This window comes from Leopardus geoffroyi, chromosome B2, assembly GCF_018350155.1.
Source record: "Leopardus geoffroyi isolate Oge1 chromosome B2, O.geoffroyi_Oge1_pat1.0, whole genome shotgun sequence".
NCBI lineage: Eukaryota > Metazoa > Chordata > Mammalia > Carnivora > Felidae > Leopardus > Leopardus geoffroyi.
Window position 1 is genome coordinate 142981564 of NC_059332.1, and position 22148 is coordinate 143003711.

The 22148-nt window shown below is 45.8% G+C and overlaps 1 protein-coding gene across 2 annotated transcripts in view; it reads left to right on the top strand.

Annotated features, from left to right (window-relative positions):
* Nucleotides 1-2965: 2965 nt before the first annotated feature.
* Nucleotides 2966-22148, top strand: part of TMEM181 (transmembrane protein 181) — a 75052-nt gene continuing 55869 nt past the window's right edge. The window contains exon 1 of one of the 2 annotated variants that reach the window (XM_045500170.1): nucleotides 2966-3220. In XM_045500170.1, the coding sequence (XP_045356126.1) occupies nucleotides 3090-3220 (131 nt within the window). In that variant the 5' untranslated portion in view covers nucleotides 2966-3089. The remainder of the gene's footprint in view (nucleotides 3221-22148) is intronic. The other variant, XM_045500171.1, reaches the window with a different exon arrangement.

Here is a 22148-nt window from a genome sequence, read left to right on the forward strand (position 1 = left end):
CAAGGCTTGATCCCAGGAACCATGAGACCGTGACCTGAGCCAAAAAACAAGAGTCAGACGCTCAACCAACTGAACCACCCAGGTGCCCCAGAAATCTACCGCATTTTTATAGACTAATAATGAGGTAACAGAAAGAGAAATTAAGAAAATAATCCCACTTACAATTACATCAAAATAATAAATACCTGGGAATAAATTTAACCAAGGAGATGAACTCCTTGCTATATGAAACAACATAAAAAATTTCACAGACATAATATTCAGTAAACAAAGCCAAACTCAGAAAAATTCAGACTATATGATTCTATTCATCTAATATTAAAAAAAAATATTTATAGTGATAGAAGCCAGAATAGTGGTTACCACTGGGAGAGGGGTGGCTGGAAAAGGACAAGACAGAGCCTTCTGGGGTGTCCTATATCTTCATGTGGGTAGTGGTTACATAGATAAATACAATATAAAATTTGGATAATCTATACACATAAAATTGCACATTTTATATTTGTTGTACCTCAGTTAAAAACCAGAAGGATAGATCAAGAGTCTGAGAAGGAGCTAAATTTCCCAATCTTTTTCCACTCTGTGCAACTGAGCAATTGTCATTCTCTAACTGGAAAGCAGGAAACTAGAGATTGATTCCCTAGGACTATGTAATAGAGGGTATCTGGACTGGGACACACTGGCCGCAATCATGGGCAGCTGAACTGTGCTGAAATGGGAATAAAAGATAATCTTCAAAGATAGCCCCAAATAATTCCCCTCCTCTCTTTTGAGCATGATGTTACTGCTATCAAGGGGTTGAATCATGTTAACTCCCATGAATCTGGACTGAACCTACACTGCTTTGACTTACAGGATGCAGAGAAAGTGACGTCATGGAGCTTCCAAGCACTTCCAAGATATACTTCATCAGTAAAGAGAAAGATGTGGGATCCAAACAGATGAGGGAAGAGAATCCTCAGGGTGATGGTGGAGAGATTGCTTAGATAACAATCGTGCACCAGGCATAGGGCAACCGATCCAGAACTGGTCAGAAGGCTAAGAAGAGATTTCTCAAAGATGAAATTGATAGAATGCATAATGTATTTGAATATCTCAAGAGTGGAGTTAGGCAATTTTGGGAGGACCTGAGGTTGAATTACAGATTAGTACATAGGCAACTAAGTAATAAAAAAGACCTAGCTAATTCTAGAGGAAATAAAATGTGTAGAAAAGGAAAAGTAATTGTAGTACACTCTATGGCTCAACTGTGCATAACATTTACAATATTATATAAAATATATATATATATATATATATATATATATATATATATATATATGCAGGTGTGTACATGTCATATTTTATCTAGCAGTGTTAGCTCTTTGTGGTGAAAGAGGCAACAAAATAAGTTAGTACCCCATAATTTTGGAGTCAGAAAACTTGCATTGTCCTCCAAGGGCTACTGTGGTTCAAAGAGAAAAAAAGGCTGAGGCTGGAGAAGTTAGGAAGTCTTCCCAGAGGATTTTTAAGTGTTCTGGTGTATCTTCGAGGTTGATTAATATTTCCCCCAGTGAGAAACTCTCTGTAGCCAATTATAAAATATTTGAAATGTGGCAGATGCTGGTCTCATCCCTATCTCATTTCAGAAAACAAATCAGCATGTATGCTTTCTGAAGCCCTCTTCTTAGAGTGTCGAAAGACACTCTGTATTTGTATTTGCACTGTGTTTTGGGTATAGCCAGTTCTGAGCTCTATTCTTTGGCCCCCAGAGATTATTAAATACAAATTTTTAAATACATGAGATGTTAACAAATTAAGGCTAAAACTGAACTGTGCAGGGTACAGGATAATCAGAAGTTATGGGAATGTTTGCAAGACTTGACAAGAGAGCTTGGCTAGCAGACAAAACATTGTTCCAAAATCTAAGGGGAAGGAGGAAATAAAACATGGGGATAGGGCTGCCTGGCTGGCTCAGTCGAGATTGTTTAAAAATAAAAATGTTTTATAAAAAAAGAGCATGGAAGAGTGGGTGAAATTAGAGCATAACATCGGAATTCTGAGAATATGTAAAGGAGTGATGGTTAGAGTCACCTGGGGAGCTTTGAAAAATACAGATTCCTGGGACCTGTATTCTATAATTTATATTCAGTAGTGTAAGTGGTGGCCCAAAATGTATATTTGCAAAATGTTTCCCAATACATAAAAAAGATAAACATTGTGTGTAAACCTGTCCTGAATTCAGGTGGAAATGCACCGACCTCATGAAGAACAGTTGCTTCTTCACTTATTATTGTGAAAATTCACAAGAGATGACACCATCACCATCTTTAGATAACTAGTCCCACGGAAGATGTGTTAATTTGTGAGTTTCTATTTTAGATTCCAGTGTTCAGCTTGTAGAGGATGAGAAACTCCCTTGCCTCCCCCCACCCCCAGATCCCGTGGTTATAGAACGTGTGGGAAGAGGCATCTCATTTGGACACATTCGTTTATCGTTAAAAAATATTTATTATGACATAACCAGAATGGGCTTGGTTTTAAATGTTTTTGCATTAGGCCAAGCAGAACCCAGGGAGGGGGTTGGGGGGGAGGGGAAAGCAGTCTGGGGCTGTCCATGGTGCTGAATGGAGCAGGCTCCAGCCTTTGACCTGTTCGGTCCGTCTCCAAGCCCCATTTTCCTTTTTTTCTGTCACCTCCAGTTTCTCCCCTTTCCCAACACGAGCAGCAGAGAGGATGGCCCTTCATATTTTTGTCCTGGGCGGCAGATGACCTTGTGTTGGATCTCCCCACTGGCTCCTTCTCCCTGGGCGGCGGCCGATGGGCGCGGCACCCACCCCTCCTTAGGCCCCCGCGGCTCGGCAGCGGATCCCATCGGCAGCCCCGCAGGGGCCGGCTCCCCTCGTGTCGCCCCGCCCCACCTCCCCCCGCGCCCCCTCCCCACTTCCCCCGCCACCTGCTCCTCCTCCTTCTCGGTCCCGCCCAGTGCGCTGGCAGCCCCCGATCCCTGGAGCAGGGAAGAGAGAGGGACGAAGGAAGCAATACAAAGGGCGGAGCGGCGGGAGGAGGGGACGCAGGGCTCGGCGCCGGACGGCGGGCGCGGCACGGGCATGGACGCCGAGTACCCTGCCTTCGAGCCCCCGCTCTGCAGCGAGCTCAAGCACCTGTGCAAGCGGCTCCAGGAGGCGTACCGCGAGCTGAAGGAGGACCTCACGCCTTTCAGAGATGACCGCTACTACAGGTAGGGGCGGGCGGGCCCCCGCCGGCCGGGCTACGGGGAGGGGGCGCGGACCCCGGGCTTCGGGCAGCCCCCGCCCCCGCTCCCGCCTCCCTAGTCCGGGAACCGGGCTGCGCTCCCGGCCTGGCAGGGTCCAGCCCCTGGGCCGCCACCTCACCCCGGCGCGTGTCGAGCAGTGGGAGGAGGGGCGGAAATGGGGGCAGGTCTGTGGATTCTGGCTGCGATCGGGGAGCCGGGGTAAAGAGCTGTATAGCCATCCCCTAGAAACCTGAGCCGAGACTCTCAAATCCGGAGAAGGGGACCCACGGGCTTTCGTCCCTGCTTTGCTCCTCCCTCTCTTCCTCCCATCCTGTCATCCCCTCCCACCCCCCGCCCGCAGGCCTACCGCCCCCACGGTCTTGCTCAGGCCTCGCTGAATCCGGGTTTGGGGAGAGGATCACTCCCCCTCCAGCGTCAGGCAGGGAGGGCCTTGGCCTCTCTTTTGAGCTACTCAGGCCCCTGGGCTTTGGTGAAAATCCCTGAGGCTGGGATGTTCCTGAGCGTTGGGGGCAGATGGCCTCAGGGCTAAGCAGCACCTTGCTGAAGATGCTGTGGGAGGTCATGGTTCGGCAACCCCAAGGAGTTGTTGGTTTGGGCTTGTCTGTGTTCATCTCTGGCACCCTCTCCGTGTAGCTAAGGTGAGAGCTAGGAGGGCTGGTAGAGCCCTGCAGCAGGGCAGTGGTCCCTTGCTGTTCTGATGGGAAACCATGTCCATCGTTAGCGAGTGGACTTAGCTGATGTGTTGTGCTGTCATGCAAGGACCCCGTCTGGAGTCTGGGGCCCTAGGGTGGTTTTGTTACTAACTAGCTCTGTGACCCTGAGAAAGTTATCTGCTGACTTTGCTTTGCAAGCTTCCTCATCTGTAAAATGGGTAGCTTGAACCAGAAGGTTTGTGAGGAGGCGAAAATTCAACGGATGATGTACTCACTATGTGCTTAAGGATGGAAGTTGTACCGCACAGCTATCTTTGAAGGGGTGATAGTCATTTTTTCACAACAGGCCTTAATAGCCATATATGTGCTAGAAACACATATATCACACTTATCATCAGACCTTTTCAAAAGTCCAATGGCTTCCCAGGGGCTAATCAGCAATATATTGCTGACTGATACATTGGTCACAGAATTACTGAGTGGAAAAGCCCATTTAAAAGATAAGTGATCCCTGTGGTGAGTCTCTGGATGAGACTCACAATCTGTCTAATGCAGCCCCCCGGGAGACCTGACAGTATGGTAAAAACAAACAAATCAACAAAACCCAGGTAGTTTTCAATCTTATGTTTGATGAATATTCCAGTTTCCTTTCCTACTAATTTCTCACCACTCTATTTTTTTTTTCTCTGTATTTATTTTCTTGGGAACATTTCTTTGGCAAGGGATGTAGTGAATAGCTAAATGGTCTTAATTCAGGTAGCAGAGAAGAGAACAAAGCCACACCACTGGTTAATTCACAATTGGATCATCTTTTGTTCATTCACCCATTTATTCAATGAATAGTCATCGAGTTAACTCTTGTGTTCCTGCTACCATTCTGGGTGTTAGAGATACAGGGTCCCTGATACTGTGGAGCTTATAGGTAATAAACAAATGATTACATATTGTAATGACGGCTAGCAAGATAATAAACCAGGTGCCATGATAAGGAGCAATGGGGGTGCCACTTCAGAGAAGGTAATGGGGAAGGCTTTTAGAGAAGGTGACATTTGACTAAGAATGAAGAATGAGTTGCTCACTAGACAATGAGCTAAGGAGGAAAGTTCCAGAAGAGGGAGTATAAGTGTAAAGTCCCTGAGGCCATATAAACACGGTATAGTAGTCCCCTCTACTCTGCAAGGGTTATGTTCTAAGACCCCCAGTGAAACCACAGATAGTACTGAATCCTAGACATACTGTTTTTTCCTATACATACATACCTATGATAAGGTTTAATTAATTTTTAAAATTTCTTTCTTTTTTTTTTAATGTTTATTTTTGAGAGAAAGACAGAGCATGAGCGGGAGAGGGGCAGAGAGGGAGACACAGAATCCAAAGCAGGCTCCAGGCTCCCAGCTGTCAACACAGAACCCTACGTGGGGCTTGAACTTCTGAATTGTGAGATCATGACCTGAGCCGAAGTCAGACACTTAACCAACTGAGCCACCCAGGCTCCCCTAATTGATTTGTTTTTTAAAGTTTATTTATTTTTGAGAGAAAGAGTGAGAGAGAGAGTTGGGGAGAGGCAGAGAGCAAGGGAGAGAGAGAATCCCAAACAGGCTCCATGCTGTTAGTATGGCACCCAATGGGGGATTTGATTTCACAAACCATGACATGATCTGAGCTGAAATCAAGAGTTAGATGCTTAACTGACTGAGCCACGCAGGTGCCCCAGTAGAGTTTAATTTGTAAATTAGGCTCAGTAAGAGATTAACAACAACTAAAAATTAAATAGTACGATTATAATATAATCAAGATCGTGTGAATGTAGTCTCTCTCAAAATATTTTACTGTACTGTACTCACCCTTCTTGTGATGATGTGAGATGACAATGCGCCGATGTGGTGAAATGCAGTAAGGTGAATGACATAGGCTTTGTGATGTGACATTAGGCTACTATGGACCTGCTGACCATATATCAGAGGCAGGATTATCTGCAGGTAACTGAAGCTGCCACGGAAAGCAAAACCACAGATGAGGGGGGACTACTGTGTATTCAAGGAATAGACAGAAGACCAGCATGGTCAGAAAAACAGGTAGGGCCAGGTCATATTTAGCCTTGAATGTTAGACCGAGAAGTGTGAATTTCATTAGAATTCCAGTGTGAAGCCATTGAAGGCTTTAAGTGGAGGGAGTGATATGAGCAGTTCGGCTGCCTGTCCGACAGCAAACATCAGAATCTATGCTTCAGGAACAACTCCACCAGTTGATTTGGATCTTGGAGACCACGAATTTACCATGGTTGGAAGGGGAAAGTGGTGAATTCTGTCCCCCTGCTATGAGAACAAGTCAACTACAGAATGCTTGACAATATTGTGTGTTGGCAGAGCAGTGAGGCTGAATCATGAAGACTGGTTTATAGTGAGGTGATGTTTTAGGTCATCGATCTATCTTCCATTGCTCCACTGGATTTTTATATCAATGGGTTGTACCTTTACAAAACTAGGCAAAATATTCTTGAGCTTCTAAGTTGGGAAGCTGATAGTCACAGCTCCTGCATCTACTTAGCTGGAAGATGAACTTGCTACTATAATTTTTGCTCCTGCTTTTCTCACTGCCTTTGTTTCCTCATTAGTGATTTATGATTAAAAGGCACCCTTCCTTTTTCCCCTGGAGGACTGGGCCTTGCTTCATGTGGCTGACAGTTTCCTCATAATAGGGTACAGCAAGGAAGACAGCTGCTAATGCCCATTTTCAAAAGGTGGTTGGTCCCTCCATTAGATGTCATGACTGTTTGCATATTGGCTACATGATTTGGCATCATTGAAAAATGGCAGCCACGTTATCAAAGGACTCTTAGTCATTTGCACAAACTGAGAGATGACAGTGGTACAGCCCGATAGGAAAGGGGGAGTCGGCACCATGTCAGCTGGGTCTGCATCCTGGGTCTAAGTCTCAACTCTACCCTTTGCCAACTCCCTGGCCTTGGGAGTAATCGCTGTAGTTCACTGGTGATAAATTTCCACATAAGAAAAATAAAGCAAAGATTTCATAGGCTCAACTGCTTTGTGAAAATAACACTGAAGATGCTTTCCAATACAGACAACAGAAAAACCAAAGTAGGCGGGAGGCAATGAATTGAGTTGTAGATCCAGCAGCCTAATGCTGTTATCAAGTCCTTTCTTTTTAACTTGATGGCACTTGGCCTCCATTGGCCACTAATAATCATGTAAGCTATTGCTTCTTATTGACATTCATGGGCAGAATGGGCTGGCTTCTTCTAAAAGACAAGGGATAACTTGAAGCCTGCAGCAAAACTCCTTGAATCTCATCTATTCTCCCACCAAAATGTAACAATGAAGAAGACAGACGTGTGTTGACCAGGACAGAACTTTCATACACTGCAGATGGGAAGATAAATTGGACAAGTCCCATATGCGACTGTTTGTCTAAAGTTGAACATATGCATCGCCTTTGGCCCAGCAATCCCTTTTAGGTATTTACCCTACAGGAATGCTTATACATGTCCTCAACAGACAAGGACTAAAATGTTCATAGCCACACAATTTGTAATACTCTTTAACTGGAAACCAACCTAATACTCATCAACAGTAGAATGGATAAATTTGACTTATTCCATAATGGTATATTATACAGCAATGAAAGTAAACAACTTACAACTATACACAACAAAAATGAGTCTCACACACACATAACATGAGCAAAAGAAGCTCAGAGTATATACACAGACTATATACTGTTTGATTCTACTTATATATAGTATAAAACAGGCAAAATGACTCTATGCTCTTGGAAGTCAAGGTAGTGGTTACCCATGAGAGAATAGTGAGTGGAAGTGGGCAGGAAAGGGCTTTATGGCTGCTGGTAATATTTTGTATCTTGATCTGGGTGCTGGTTACACAGGCATATTCAGTTTGTGAACATCTACCAAGCTATACACACAAAGTGTGTACTTTGCTGTTTGTGTATTATGCTTCAATAGAAAGCTTAAAAGAAAACCAACTCCTGTGTCTCATTGGTGACATCAGGGCCCTTGCTCTTTCTTGAGCTCCTGGGAAGGAAATAGAGGCAAATCAGAGCACCCCAGGAGCTGAGGGTGGGGCTAATTTCCCTAAGGCTTGTGTCCTCAAGGGAGGAGAGGTAGAGAGCAAAACACGGTTGGAACTCATTTAGGAAGAAGATGTGAGGAATGGATACCAGGCAGGCCCCCATGTCCATGAAATACATAGTAAGGAGCTGAAGAAAAATGAAGGATAGTAAATATGTTCCACTGGAGCTCGGCTCTTGGAGACTTTGTGGTTGGTCATTTTGCTGACCCATACTGTGTTTCTCATGTTATTACTTTACCTCTGTAAAATACTACTGCAAAACGAAGATGGGCTTGAATTTTCTTGGCCAGAAAAGTGATGCCAGTGGTCCTTACCCAAGAGGCTTTCAGAAGCAACATTTCGTCACCTTGGTGAATTCATCAGGGCCCAGGGGCCCACCTTTAGTCTTGATGGCCTACTTTAGCCAGCACATCAAGAGATGGATTCTCATTAACTAAGCTCTGGGCTAATGTACAGAATCAGGATGCCAGTCTATTTAATTGGGTTATGCAGACCCCTGAGAACACAGATAATGGTGGTCATGGCATCATAACCAGGGGACTATTAGATCAGGAATTCCCAATGCTAGCTGCACATCAGGATAACTTGGGAGAGCTTTTGAAAAGACAAATGCCCAGGGGTGCCTGGGTGGTTCAGTTAAGCGTCCGACTTCAGCTCAGGTCATGATCTCATGGTTCATGGGATTGAGCCCCTCGTCAGGCTCTGTGCTGACAGCTCAGAGCCTGGAGCCTGCTTCAGATTCTGTGTCTCCCTCTCTCTCTGCCCTTTCCCTGCTCATGATGTCTCTCTCTCAAAAATAAACATTAAACATTTTAAAAAAATATTAAAAGGACAAATGCCCAGTAGTACCCTCAAGAATTCTGATTTAATTGGCCTGGGCTGGATCTCAGCCAGGATGGAAAACCCAAGAGGGGTGAGTAGAATGTTTAAGAGCATTAAGCTGAGGGTGCCTGGTACGTCCGTCTCAATGGGCCAGACTTGCCAGCAGGACAGCAATACTGGAAATCATTAGTTAAGGCTCCTCCCCCATGCAAAGCACAGCAGCCACTGTCACCAATCACCTTGGCTTTTTCCACACTTCTAGGCTGACCTAACTCCCTTTTTAGGTTAATACATCTGTTCAGGTTATAGGTAGGTTTAAAGGTCTGAGGACCATTTTTTCCATTTAAGGCAAACCTGCATATATGTGCTGGTTTTGATGTTAAACCCATCAGACCTGACCCACCTAACATGATTTTCATGTTAATGTTTCAGCTGGCTAACATTTGTCCTTCTTTTCAAGTTATTGGGGACAATTCATTGTAATTAGAGTACTGACCTCTCTCTTTGTCTTTTTTTTTTTTTTTTTTTTTTTTTGTGGGAGGAAACGTAAGTATCTCTGATGAGACCATAATTTTAGAAAGGTAGAAAAATCATTTCATTAAACTTGTATGCTTGAGAACTTAGAGTTATGTACAAATCTGGCTCAGCGAGAAAAGCTGGTTTTCTGTTTGGGACAAGACACAGATAGGCCTCAGAAGGGCCCTGGACCAAGGACCTAGCAAACGTGTGTATGAGGGGCCAGTGGTGGGCACTAGGACAGGTCAGCAACTCCCAGACCTACCCAAGTCCTCCCAGGGCAGCACCCCTCCCCCATGACTCCTGACTGCTTTCTGCTCCCATGCTCTGGGATCTCGCTCCGTCAATTATTCTGTCTTGTTCTCATGTCTCAGTCTTTCCCTCAACTCTGACTCCTTCCCAAATGCTTAGTCCAAACTTCCTTCAGCCCAGCCTCCTTGGGTGCAACCACACTGTCTTCTTCAACAAATGTTGGCCTGCCTTCTTCCTCTACCATATTGTCCTGCAACTGAGTTAAGGGTGGTCCCTGCATGTTGGCTCCCATGTTGTTTCCTTCCTCACTGATTTCATAGCAGATGCCTGACTTACTCCCACTGGTGCCTAACTCAAATTCTTACATATCTAATTGCTTTACATATAGCCCCAATATGCATATTTTTAGCTATTTGCAGTCTGCCTGCTTTGTATCCCTGTGAAACAGCACTCAACATCTGCTGGCTATAGATATGGCAAACCCTGTGGCTATAAAAGACCCCAAACTGTTGCTGCCCTTGGGAGTTCTCTGACTCAGAGACTCCTTCCTCCCTCTGCTGAGCAATATCACCAGTACACAGAAGTCTCCTCTTCAATTCTCCCCCCGCCAGGGTTTGCTAGCATTCTTTATTGTGGTAAGGCCGTGTCTAATCCGTCTCTATGTCATGAGCATCTAAAACAAAGTATATCACACAATAGGTGTGTGATACCTGCTACATTAAAAGCATGAATGAATGAAACAATGGAAGAAGTTTCACTAAATTACAGGCAAGCAGATTTTGCCCCAGTTTTTAATAGGTAGAAGCTATGAACTGAAGAGTTCCACATGAGCCCTCAGTAAAATTGGGAATTGCTTGCTGGGCAGTAGCTGCTCTGGAGCAACCACCAGGAAGATAATTTTAAAAATATAGTGAAAAATTATTAAAGATATTAAATTTTACAGTAGAAAATATTCAGTTAATGCAAAAGAAAACAGTAAAGGGGACTAGAGGAACAAAAAAGACATGAGACATATAGAAGATAAATAAAATGTCAGACACAACTCCAGCTGTATCAATTATAATATGAAATGTGAAGAAACAAAACCATCTATCAAGAGGCAGAGGTTGTCAATGAGATAATAAGCAATATCCAGTTATATCCTGTCTACAGAAAACACACTTTATTTTTTTAATGTTTATTTATTTTTAGAGAGAGAGAGAGAGAGGCAGAAAGGGAGAGAAAGAATCCCAAGCAAGTTCTGCGCTAACAGACGTGGGGCTTGATCTCACAAATTGTGAGATCATGACCCAAGCCAAAAGCAAGTGTCAGATGCTTAACCAACTGAGCCACCCAGGCACCCCCAGAAAACACACTTTAGATTCTAAGATATAAATGAGTTGAAAGTAAAGGATGGAAAAAGATAGATCATGCAAACAGCAAACTTAGAAAAGCTGGTGTGACTATACCACTACCAGATAAAATAGCTTTTAAAATAAAACATGTTGGGGCGCCTGGGTGGCACAGTCGGTTAAGCGTCCGACTTCAGCCAGGTCACGATCTCGTGGTCCGTGAGTTCGAGCCCCGCGTCAGGCTCTGGGCTGATGGCTCAGAGCCTGGAGCCTGTTTCCGATTCTGTGTCTCCCTCTCTCTCTGCCCCTCCCCCGTTCATGCTCTGTCTCTCTCTGTCCCCAAAATAAATAAACGTTGAAAAAAAATTAAAATAAAACATGTTACTGAGAGATAAAGAGGGGTATTCTATAATGATAAAAGGGTCAAACCATTAGGAGGATATAGCCCTGTAAACTTGTATGCAATGAACAACAGAGCCTAAAATACATGAAGCAAAAACTAATAGAAATGAAGGGAGAAGTAGAAGATTCAAAAATAATAGTCGGAGTCTTCAATACCCACTTTCAATGATGGATGGAAAAACTAACCAAGAGATTGATGATGTTGATAAAAGGCTTGAACAACAGCGTAAACCAACTAGACCTACTAGGAATTCATAGAATACTATGCCCAACAACAGTAGAATACAAATTCTTCTCAAGTGTACACAGAGCATTCTCTGGGATAGATCATATATTAGTCCGTGAAACAAGATGTAATAAATTTAAAAGGACTGAAATCAAACAAAAGAAGTTCTGCAACAACCATGGAGTGAAAATAGACATCAATTATAGGAAGGAATTTAGGAAATCTCCAAATGTGGCAATTAAACAACACACTCCTAAATAACCCATTGGCAAAAGATGAATCATAAAGGAAATTCATATTTTGAGATGAATGGAGTGAGGACACACTTCACCAGAACACCTGGGATACAGCTAAAGCAGTACTTAGAGGGAAATTTATAGCTGTAAATGTACATATTAAACAAGAGGGAAGAGCTCAAATCAATACTTAACCTTCTACCTTAAAACATTGGGGAAGAAAAGAAAACCCAAAGCAAGCAGAAGAAAAACAATAGTAAAGAGTATGCTAAAGATTAATTAAAGAAAAATAGAGAAACAATAGGGAAAATGAATAAAACTAAAAGTTGGTTTTATGAAAAGATCAATTCACTTGACAAACCTATAGCTAGACCGACCAAGAAAAAAAAGAAGATGCAAATTACCAGAATCAGGAATAAAAGAGGGAACATTGCTCTCAATCTTACAGAAATAAAATAAATAAAAGATTACAAGGGAATGCCATTAGATAATTGACGTGGATAAATTCTAAGAGACACTGTTATGCTGTTACCAAACCAAAGACCTCGCAAGAAAACCACAATCTCTCATGGATATAGACAGAACGATTTTCAAACAAAACAAAAAGCTAGCAAACTGAGTCCAGCAATGGGATTATCAAAAAAAGGATTATGCACCATTACCAAGTGGTGTACGAATGCAAGGTTGTTTTAACATTAAAAAAATCAATTAATATGTAATGCCACCAGCCCATCTCATGTTTTCTTTCATTTATCATTTGGTATTTCCAGGTTGTACAACTCTGTGCTTATGGGATGTCCTGAATGACCTTGACTGGCTGCTGGTGTCTGTATGGCACCTGCGGTTCAGACAGCAGGGTTCTTCCTGGTGGCTCACCCAAGTTAATTATTTTTATGTGCGCCTTCATGTAAACAGAGCCTTGGCCCATGCAGCAGAGTTGTTTTCTTCTCTTTTCTTTTTTTATTTTTTTTAATGTTTATTTTTGAGAGAGAGAGAGAGAGCAAGACAGAGCGTAAGAGGGGCAGAGAGAGAGGGAGACACAGAATCCAAAGCAGACTCCAGGCTCTGAGATGTCAGCACAGAGCCCAAAGCAGGGCTCGAACTCATGGACTGTGAGATCGTGATCTGAGCCAGTTAGACGCTTAACCGACTGAGCCACCCAGGCACCCCTTTCTCTTTTCTTTAAAGCTAGCTGCATCTTGTTCTGAACCGAGAGGAAACACATAAAGAAGACATTCATTTCCTTGAAAGCAAAGCAGGAAGAAGTCCAACTGTTCCCCGGGGCTGGTTAGCATTCAGCTACAGCAAGGACTCCACTCTTACAGTAGAAGACCATCATTTTCCAGATGAGAACAGGCCTCCAAAGCTCGAAATATGAAAGCCGGGACCCTGGATTAGCTTCCTAGGGCTGCGGTGACACAGTGCCACAAACCGAGCAGCTTATGCGGCAGATGTCTATTGTCTCCCAGTTCTGGAAGCCAGAGTTCTGAGCTCAAGGTGCCCACAGAGCGGTTCCTTCCGAGGCTGTTCCTTGGCTGGTACATGGCCTTCAGTCTTTTCCCAGTGTCTTCACATTGTCTGCCTCTGCATCCAGATTTCCCCCATGAGGACACCGGTCGTGGTGCATCAGGACTCTTATTTCTGAATAAGGCCCCATTCACAGGCACTGGGCATCAGGACTTCGACAACTAGGGGACATAGTTCCACCCATAACAGGCTCTCCTTGAAGAGGATAGCCCATGTGTGGATACAGGCTGTGGACTTAGATTCCCCTCTGGATATTTTCTAAACTAGCAGTTGACTGATGAACATGAGCCAGGACGGCTGCGTCTTTACTTGGCTCTGTTGCTACCATCCTGGAAATCAGGTCTGCACATCTCACAGAATGATCTCAGATCCCTCCTGGCTCTAAACCCAAGACCACAGAGTGGTGGGGGGGGTGTTGTGGACCTGAAGGGGGTGACCTGGTAATGGCCTTCCCAGCAGAGATGATTACGCTGAGCTACCTGAACTTTATGAAGTTCAGGTTGGGAAAGGTGTGTGTGTGTGTGTGTGTGTGTGTGTGTGTGTGTGTGGTGTATGGTGTGTGTGTATATGGCATGTGTGTAGTATGTGTGTGGTGTGCATGGGTGTGATGTGTATGTGGGAAACCAGTTTTCTGGGGGCTGTTGGGTCAGAGGTAAGGTGACCAAAGTGTCCTGGCTTTAGCACTGAACGCCCAGTGTCCTGGGAAAGCCCTCAGTCCCGGGAGTGTCCAAAGGTTGGTCACCCAAAGGTGCAGCTGCGGCTGCAGCCTGAGGACGTGGGGTCTGAGGCTCTGAGGCTGCACCGACCGCCTGGAGCCGCATGTGTGCACGTGGGGTGGCAGCACCAGAGTCCTGGGCAGAGGGGACAGAAGGTGCGCCCTTGAACTTCTCCACTCAGGATTGTTGGTTCTCCCTCCTTTGTCCAGCTTTCTCTTCTTGCCTCAGCCTTTGTCCGCCCTGCCTGCGGAATAAAGACAGGCTGGTTACCTTGGGGCCGTGGTTCCCAGAGGCGAGCCCCCCCCAAGGCAAGAAAGCCTTAAGGCTCTTTTTAAAGCAACTACTATTTGCGGGGCACCACCTTTCCTGTCCCGAAATGAAATTCCTTGGTACTATCTTGCATGCTTCCGTAACTTAAAAAACAAAAACAGCTACCATAAATGTAATCAGAACAAGCAATGAAAGCAATGCATAAATAGTATGTATTTCAACCCGCAGATGCTCTGGTAAGTCACTAAAAGGAAATGTGCCTGGGAGCGCCGGGGGCTCAGTCTGCTAAGTGTCTGACTTCCGCTCAGGTCATGAGCTCACGGTTCGTGTTTTGAGCCCCTGGAGCCTGCTTCAGATTCTGTGTCTCCTTCTCTCTCTGCCCTCCCCCACTCACATTCTCTCTCTCTCTCTCTCCTTCTCTCTCTCTCTCTCTCTCTCTCTCAAAACTAAATAAACATTAAAAAAAAAAAAAAAAAAAAGGAACGAAATGTGCCAGGGGGCAAAATTTTCAAAAGCCACTGCTTTTGACCCCTCTGCAGGCATTCCCCGGGGTGGGTGGGCGCCCACACTGTTCCCCACAAGAGGCCACTCTCTGAAGGTTGCCCCACCCCTACCCCTCATTCAGCCCAGGTTGCAGGGCATTGCCCTGCCCATTTTGGACGTTTCTATACCAGGGCTCCTGCCTTCCTCCCTGACCCTGTAAGTTCTTGAGTTTTGTGCCCTTTAGTCTGCATCCTGCAAGTCAGGATAAAGACCTTTCTTCTGTATGTTCAAGGCCAAAGTAGCCTGGTGGCCTTTCTGTGGCCTAAGGGCCCCTGGACCTGCAGCTGGACGGCCCCTTCTCGTACCTGAAACTGGCCAACTCAACATTTACGCTAACTTGGCAGTTTATGGCAAATTGTGGATCTAATTTGAGCAGCTTGGTTTGCTGTGCAGGAAGTGGCTTGCTCCAGTGGCTGGCTGGTCCCCTTCTGGAAGCAGAGCTCTGAAGGTAGAGGCAGGCCTTGTGATGAGCCAGGGCCCTGGGGGTGCTGCACACAGAAGTGGGGGGGAGCATTAGCGGCGGGGGGTGGGGGGGGTGGAATGCTGTCCTACCTCCTTTGTCTCCTAGGGAATGAGGGAAGCAAACCGAACGTGGAAAAAATACCATAACCTGGGGACAGCTGTGTTCTTTCAATTCTTTTGAATACACCCACATGGCTCGGAAAATGCCCTTCGGGTGCAGTTATTCGTAGGGCAGTGCTCTTAACAAATCGTGTTGATTTCCAATCCCCAAGCCCCATGAGGACTTGAAGAAGGGTTATGTTTCTATGTGAGGACTATTACCAGTTTCCTCAGTTTACCTGTCCAGCATTTCTGACATGCAACCCCATGGGCTTGGTGAAGAGAGCCCTCAATTTTGATTCAGGCCATCAAAGATAACTTAAAAGTCAGTTCGGAAAGGGGAAGCATACGGACGGCTCGGTGATGAATGATTGAGAAGCTCCAGACCTGGCATTCTTCTTATGGCGGTTCTCCTCAGCTGCTTGCAGGGCAAAAATGCAAAATCAAACACCGTCCCTTCAGGTTGCAATAGTAATGATGACTTTGCTGTAGTTCTCACTGTCGAGCGCAATGTCAGGGGCACTTCCAGGCATTAACTGTCACTTTATAGAGATATGGTACAACAGCATTTAAGACTATTGATTGCAAGTATTAATTTCAGCCCAAAAGAAGGAATTTATTACAAAGACACAGAGATAATTTACAGAATCAAAGGGCAAAAATGCAGCTGGACCCCAGGAAGGAGCTGGAAGCGATTCTGCATTGATTTCATGGGTTTGTCATTCTGACCTCTTACCAGTGCCCCAAACCACCACTTACCAAATTTACTGCCCAGTGGAAGCCTTTAGAAAGCCTTAATAATGACGATGCCTAAGCTCTACTTCAGATTCTGATTGGATTGGTTTGGGGTTCAGCCTGGGTATTGGGCCTTTTTAAAGCTCTCAAGTGATTTTGACTTCAATACATTTTGAGTCCCATTGTTCTAAACTAATTTGTTCCTCTGCCCTTTTGTCCTGCCTGCCTGGGAGCTCCCAGTCTTCGACCAATACCCATACTCTCTTCTCTGTGCTTAAGCTGCTCTTTTGCAGGAAGAAATCACCACCAGGCAGGCATTAGTAGGAGTCCCATTTTTTTAGAAGTCATCATTAATATGAGATCAAAGACGTCAGCTGGGGCCTCCAGGAAGCCCCAGAATCCTGTTAGATTTCCCCAGGACGCTCATTTGCCCAGTCTTTGCAACAATGACTTCAAACCTTCTCCACCTCTTTGTGCTGAATCAAGTGGACAAGTCCCCAGAGCCCCCTGGGCCCTGCCCCCAACCTCCCATCCCTCCCCACCATGGCCATGCTTGCTTCTGCACCTGAGTTGTCCTGATGAAGGTCCACATAGTTCCTGGCCTCTGCCACCTCTGCCCCACTGGGAGGAGGCTCGTTCACCCCTCATCGGCTGGACTGGTGCCCATAGGCCCTGACTCCCCAGTGCCTGCTTGCAGGGGCCCGGGATACAACCTAGATGTGTTGGTCAGACTCCGGACCGCGGAAGCCAGACGGCAGGACAGAACCAACAGACTGTTTCCAGACATGGTAGTTTCTGGCAATCTTTCTGCAAGATCAAGCAACCAGAGATGTTGGTAGTGAAGCCCGGGACAGCTTGCACTCCCTTGAATTTACTCTCCTGAGCCCCTGCCTCCATTCTGTCTCCATGCTTCCCTGGGGTAGCACCTGCTTCCCATAAAATTAATATGGAAACTTTTGCCTCAGATTCTGTTTTCGAGGGAAGCAAGCCGAGATCTTGTTAAACGTGAAGACAGTTTTGCCCAGTGACCCATAGAAGAAATACAGGCCGGGAGGAGCGTGGCCAGCTGTCCTGGTTTGCCTGGGGCTGCAAGACCCTGGGAATCAGGCTTTCAGTACTAAAACTAGGAAAGTCTCAGGAAAACCGGGACCAGCAAGGTGTCTTCACAGACGGGGGAGCACACTCAGCTTCCCACCTCTGAATGACACGCTTGCTGCTTCCACAGCCCCCGCCCTCTCCTGCCATGGGAAAGTGCCCTCCACCCCATCCTCGAAACCGTGAGAAGACACGCCAGTATATTGCCAGTCATCTGGCAAATCCAGCTGTCCTTCGTTCAGTACGCATGCTGGGTGTCTTTCCATACCGGGCTTTGTGCCAGGCCCTGGAGAAATGAGAAGTCAAGGGCGGCACAGGGAAGTCGCAGGTGATGGTAGTGGAATGGTACTTGTTTGGTGAAAGTGAAGTGTATGCAAAACAACCTCCAAAGTCTGAAGGAAAAGGCCGACAAGTCCCCCTTGAGGAGAAGTGGTTTATTAAGGGGTCTTATGGACAGAAGCATATCTTGGGCATCATAAGACAGGAGATCTCTGCAGCCCCACCTCCTGAAGACCTGCTTCTGTAACCCCAGAGGCTGACAGTACATGTGGGGGACCAGCCAGGAGGACAAAGCTTGAGAGCAGGTGTGTGTCACGGCCACAGGCCAGATTGAGGACGTTACCGCATGGGGTGTAGTTAAGGGTGTGGTTAAGCAAAAGGAAAGAGATGGAAGGGGTGCTGTGCTCAATGTTTCAGGTCACAGACCAGTCATCATGGCGGATTTGTTCAAGATGGCGGTAGTCTGGTTCATGCAGTGTCTCCCAAATGCAAAGAACAAAATAAAAGCTACGTTTCAGTCAAATAAATTGAGAGTGATACTTAAAAAATCCTAAATTACCACAGGCAGAGAAGGTGAAAGTATCAGTATGCTGGACACTAATTCCTGGTGAGTTGAAGCAGTGGGGCCCGTGAGCAAGGGCTGTGCCCCATGAGAGTGTGTGAGAGCCAGGGTTGGGCCCTGCTTCTACTCACTATGCTTCATTATTGCAAGTACCAGAAACCAATGGGTACCAAGGAAAAAAGAGGGCATTTGTTTCAAGGTGCTAAGAGGACAGAATGAGATCATTTGTGTAAACTCCTTAGCATAGTAGTCAACTTTATAGTGATTCTGGGAGTCCCGTGCAGTTATCTTACCTTTGGAGATGAGAACAGAGGAAGCAAACATTATGTAGCAAGACTATGGAAACCAGTCTCCAAAGATGGTACCCGAGAGAACCACTCCTCCCAGGGTTCATGCTCTTCTGTTGTCTCTTCCCCGTGGATCTGGGCTGGCTCTGACCGGTGTTTTACCCACAGAATATGGTGGTAGTGATGCTGAATGATGTCTGAGGCCAGGTCGTAGGAAGCCCTGCAGCTTCTTCTTTGGTGTCTCGGAGCCACCATTCGAGGGGAAACCAGCCACAAGTTTGAAGTCCAACTTCCTGGACAAAACTGTCTTCATGTTTAACAAGATCTCGGCTTGCTTCCCTCAAAAACAGAATCTGAGGCAAAAGTTTCCATGTGGAAACCAGCCACAAGTTTGAAGTCAAACTTCCTGGAGATCAATGAGGAAGCCCAAGCTAGCCATGTGGAAGAAGCCACATGGGAAAGACTGCCTGGCTGGCCCCCTGCTTTCCAGCCATCCAAGCTCAGGTACCAGACATGTGAAAGGATGCATTTTGGATGTCCAACACAGTCAAGCCTTCAGATGACTGCGGCCCCGATGTCATCAGACTGTATTCACAAGGGAGACCCCCAGCAAAAACCACTCAGCTGAGCTTGTCAACACACAAGACCACGAGAGATAGTAAACTATTGTTTTAAGCCACCATAGTAGATGCCATCTAAAATGGTTTCCAGTGACCTCCCCCACCTCAAGATATTCACACCCTTTCATGCATGATCCCCACCTCTTGAGAGTTGGATGGACTTGTAATTTGCTTCTAAAGAATAGAGTAAAAACATTGGGATGTCACCAGTGAGGTTAGGTGACTTGTGTCTTACCCTCACTATCTAGTTCTTCTCACTGACTCCCTCAGATGAAGCAAAGCTGCCTTGTCAGAAGCTTCCCTGTAGAAGGTATCAAGGGGTCAGGAACTGAGAATGGCCCCCAACCAACAGCCCATGAGGCACTAGGTCCTGCCAACAACCACAAGCATGAGCTTTGAGGTGGACCCTTCCCCAGTCTAGGCTTGAGGATAACTTCAGTTCCAGATGACACAGTGCCTACAGCCTGAACCAGAGCCTGAGCAAAGGGACCCAGTTAATTGAGCCCACATTCCTGACCCACAGAAACCACAAGATAATACATGTTGTTTTAGGGCCCAAAGTTCTGAGGTAATTTGTTCTGTAGCAACAGATAAGTAATATAGCTACTATATGTTGGGGTAGTTTGTCATGTAGCAATAAATAATGTGAACGAGTACAATGATAAGAAAGCAAAAACAAGTCTTATATTGTCAATAACCCCAAGCTGAATGTCTGTGCTCTGGAATTACTAAACCTGATAAAAAGATAAGGTTTGGAACCAGCAAGAGGTTAGACCTTGCTTCTCCTGACCAGTTCTCAGGAGTCAAGAAGACCGTGAAAAGTAAGCTCCCGTGTTTGGTGCAACAAGTAGGCCAGAAGGCATAAGCCCTCCTGCAAATGACTGGAGGAGGCTGTGGGGAAGGCAGCATGGCGAGAGAACTGAGCCCTGGTGGAAATACCTTAGTTCTGCTCTGCTTACTGCAGAGGGGATGAGTCCGCTGGTGATGGGCATCCAGGAGTTGAAACCCAGGCCAAAGAGGTCGCTAATGTCAGCTGGCATCAACTATAACCAGGCTCAGGGGAGATCGAGACTGTGAGATTTTCCTGCCTTGGAACAAAAAATAGGCAGTTAGAGTCATTGGTACTGAATTCATCTATATTCTCTGCCTTGAACATGTAGGTCAGTTTCTCTTTTTAGGAAGTCTTCCATTTAGGGGTGTTAGGGACTGAATGCATGTGTGTCACCCTCCGCCTGCCCCCAGCCAGCTCCTGTTCATATGTTGAAGACCTAACCCCCCACTATAGCTGAACTTGGAGTAAGGAAGTAATTAGGTTTAAAGAGGTCATAAGGGAGGGGCCCTGATCTGACAGGATTGGCATCCTTATCAGAAGAGCTACCAGACAGCTCCTGCTGTCTCTCTATCCTCTCACACACGCTTTAAGGAAAGGCCATGTGGTGGTGTCTCCAAGCCAGGAAGAGAGTCCTCACCAGAAACTCAATCAATCAGAGCCTTGATCTTGGACTTGTAGCCTCTAGAACTGTGAGGAAAAACTTAACTGTGTAAGCCACTCAGTATCTGTGTGAGCCATTCGTATTTTGTTACAGTGGCCCAAGCAACTAACACAATGGGTTGGAGAGAATTGGAATCAGCCATTTCTGTTTCCTTCCTATTTAACTCAGGGCCCCACTAGAGCATGAGCACTTGATGTTAGCCATTACTGATGATGATGATGATGATGATGATGATGATGATGATGATTTTGAGAGAGAGGAGGTGGGGGAAGCATTCGAGGGGAAGGGGCAGAGGGAGAGGGACAGAGAATCCCAACACGGAGCCCTACGAGGGGCTTCATCTCATGATGGTGAGATCATGACCTGACCCGAAATCAGGAGTTGGGAGGCTTAACTGATGAGCCACCCAGGTGCCCTGTTATTGATTATTATTAATAAGATAGGTAAGGAGATCACTGCAGTGTATCTACAAAATGTTAGACAAGTGTTGTTAAATTAGGAAGTAAATTTGACAGTAGACCATGAATTTCCTAGGGTATCAAGAGTATTTGCAGATGAGCCCCTTGGGTTGCTGCCATTAGCCTTGAAAAATAGCAGTGAGTGGGAATCAGCAAACTACAGACTGGTGGACTTGACTTTAGCCCAATTCTAGAGGAAATGACTTTAAAGGATGGCTTTTTGGACCTTAGAAAATGAATATGGACATTAGGTATGAGTAGGGGTTTTTCTAAGAATACGTGGTATCAGACAAATCTAATTTCTGACATTTTGATCCTTTTTGTTCTTTTTTTTTTTTTCCAGTTTCCAAAGGCTTAATTGGTAAATATGTTTTAGAAAAGAAAGATTGATTCTATTACTTCCAAGTCAGTGGAATGAAGAGTTGTGTCCAGGGCCACATCACATGGTGCCAAAGGGGACGGATGCTTTGTCCACCTTTTTTATTCACAGATCTAGTCAAAAGCACAAGACTTGTCGTCAACCAATTCTTTAGGCTTAAACCATAGGCTGATTTCTTTCTCCTCACTTAAAAAAAATATTTATTTTGGGAGAGAGCACATGTGTACAAGCAGCGGAGGGGCAGAGAGAGAGGGAGAGAGAATCCCAAGCAGGCTCCGACTATCAGTGCAGAGCCAGAAGCAGGGCTCCACCCCACAAACCAACTGAGCCACCCAGGCACCCCTCTCTGCACTTTTTACTGAATCACCGCCATGAATGGCATTCCTGCCAACTTGAAGGCAGAAGTCCCCACGGATGGTGTCTGGCTTGGAATCTGCTTGGTTGGCCTCCCCAAGCATCGAATTCTGGCCCTCCCAGACCATGGCCCCAGTCGGCCTGACTTCATGTACTTCACCTGCCCGGGGAGGAACAGGAGGCCCTGCAGGTCAATGTAGTGCTGCTTCAGGAGTCCTCAGACACCTGTAGGAGCTTCATGGCCACGAGGTGGAACCCCTTCAGCCTTAAGCGCTTGATGATCTCACCCACTAGGCCATGCTGCACACCTTCGGGCTTGATGGCAATGAACTTGAGCTCCTGCTCAGCCTCGGCTGGGAAGCTGGCTGGGTGGTGGGTGAAAGGCAGACTTGGAGCAGGGGCGCCAGGAGCCACTCAGGAGGAGGCCCCGTGATGGCCACACCTTGCAAGCTCCGCCCTATTTTTT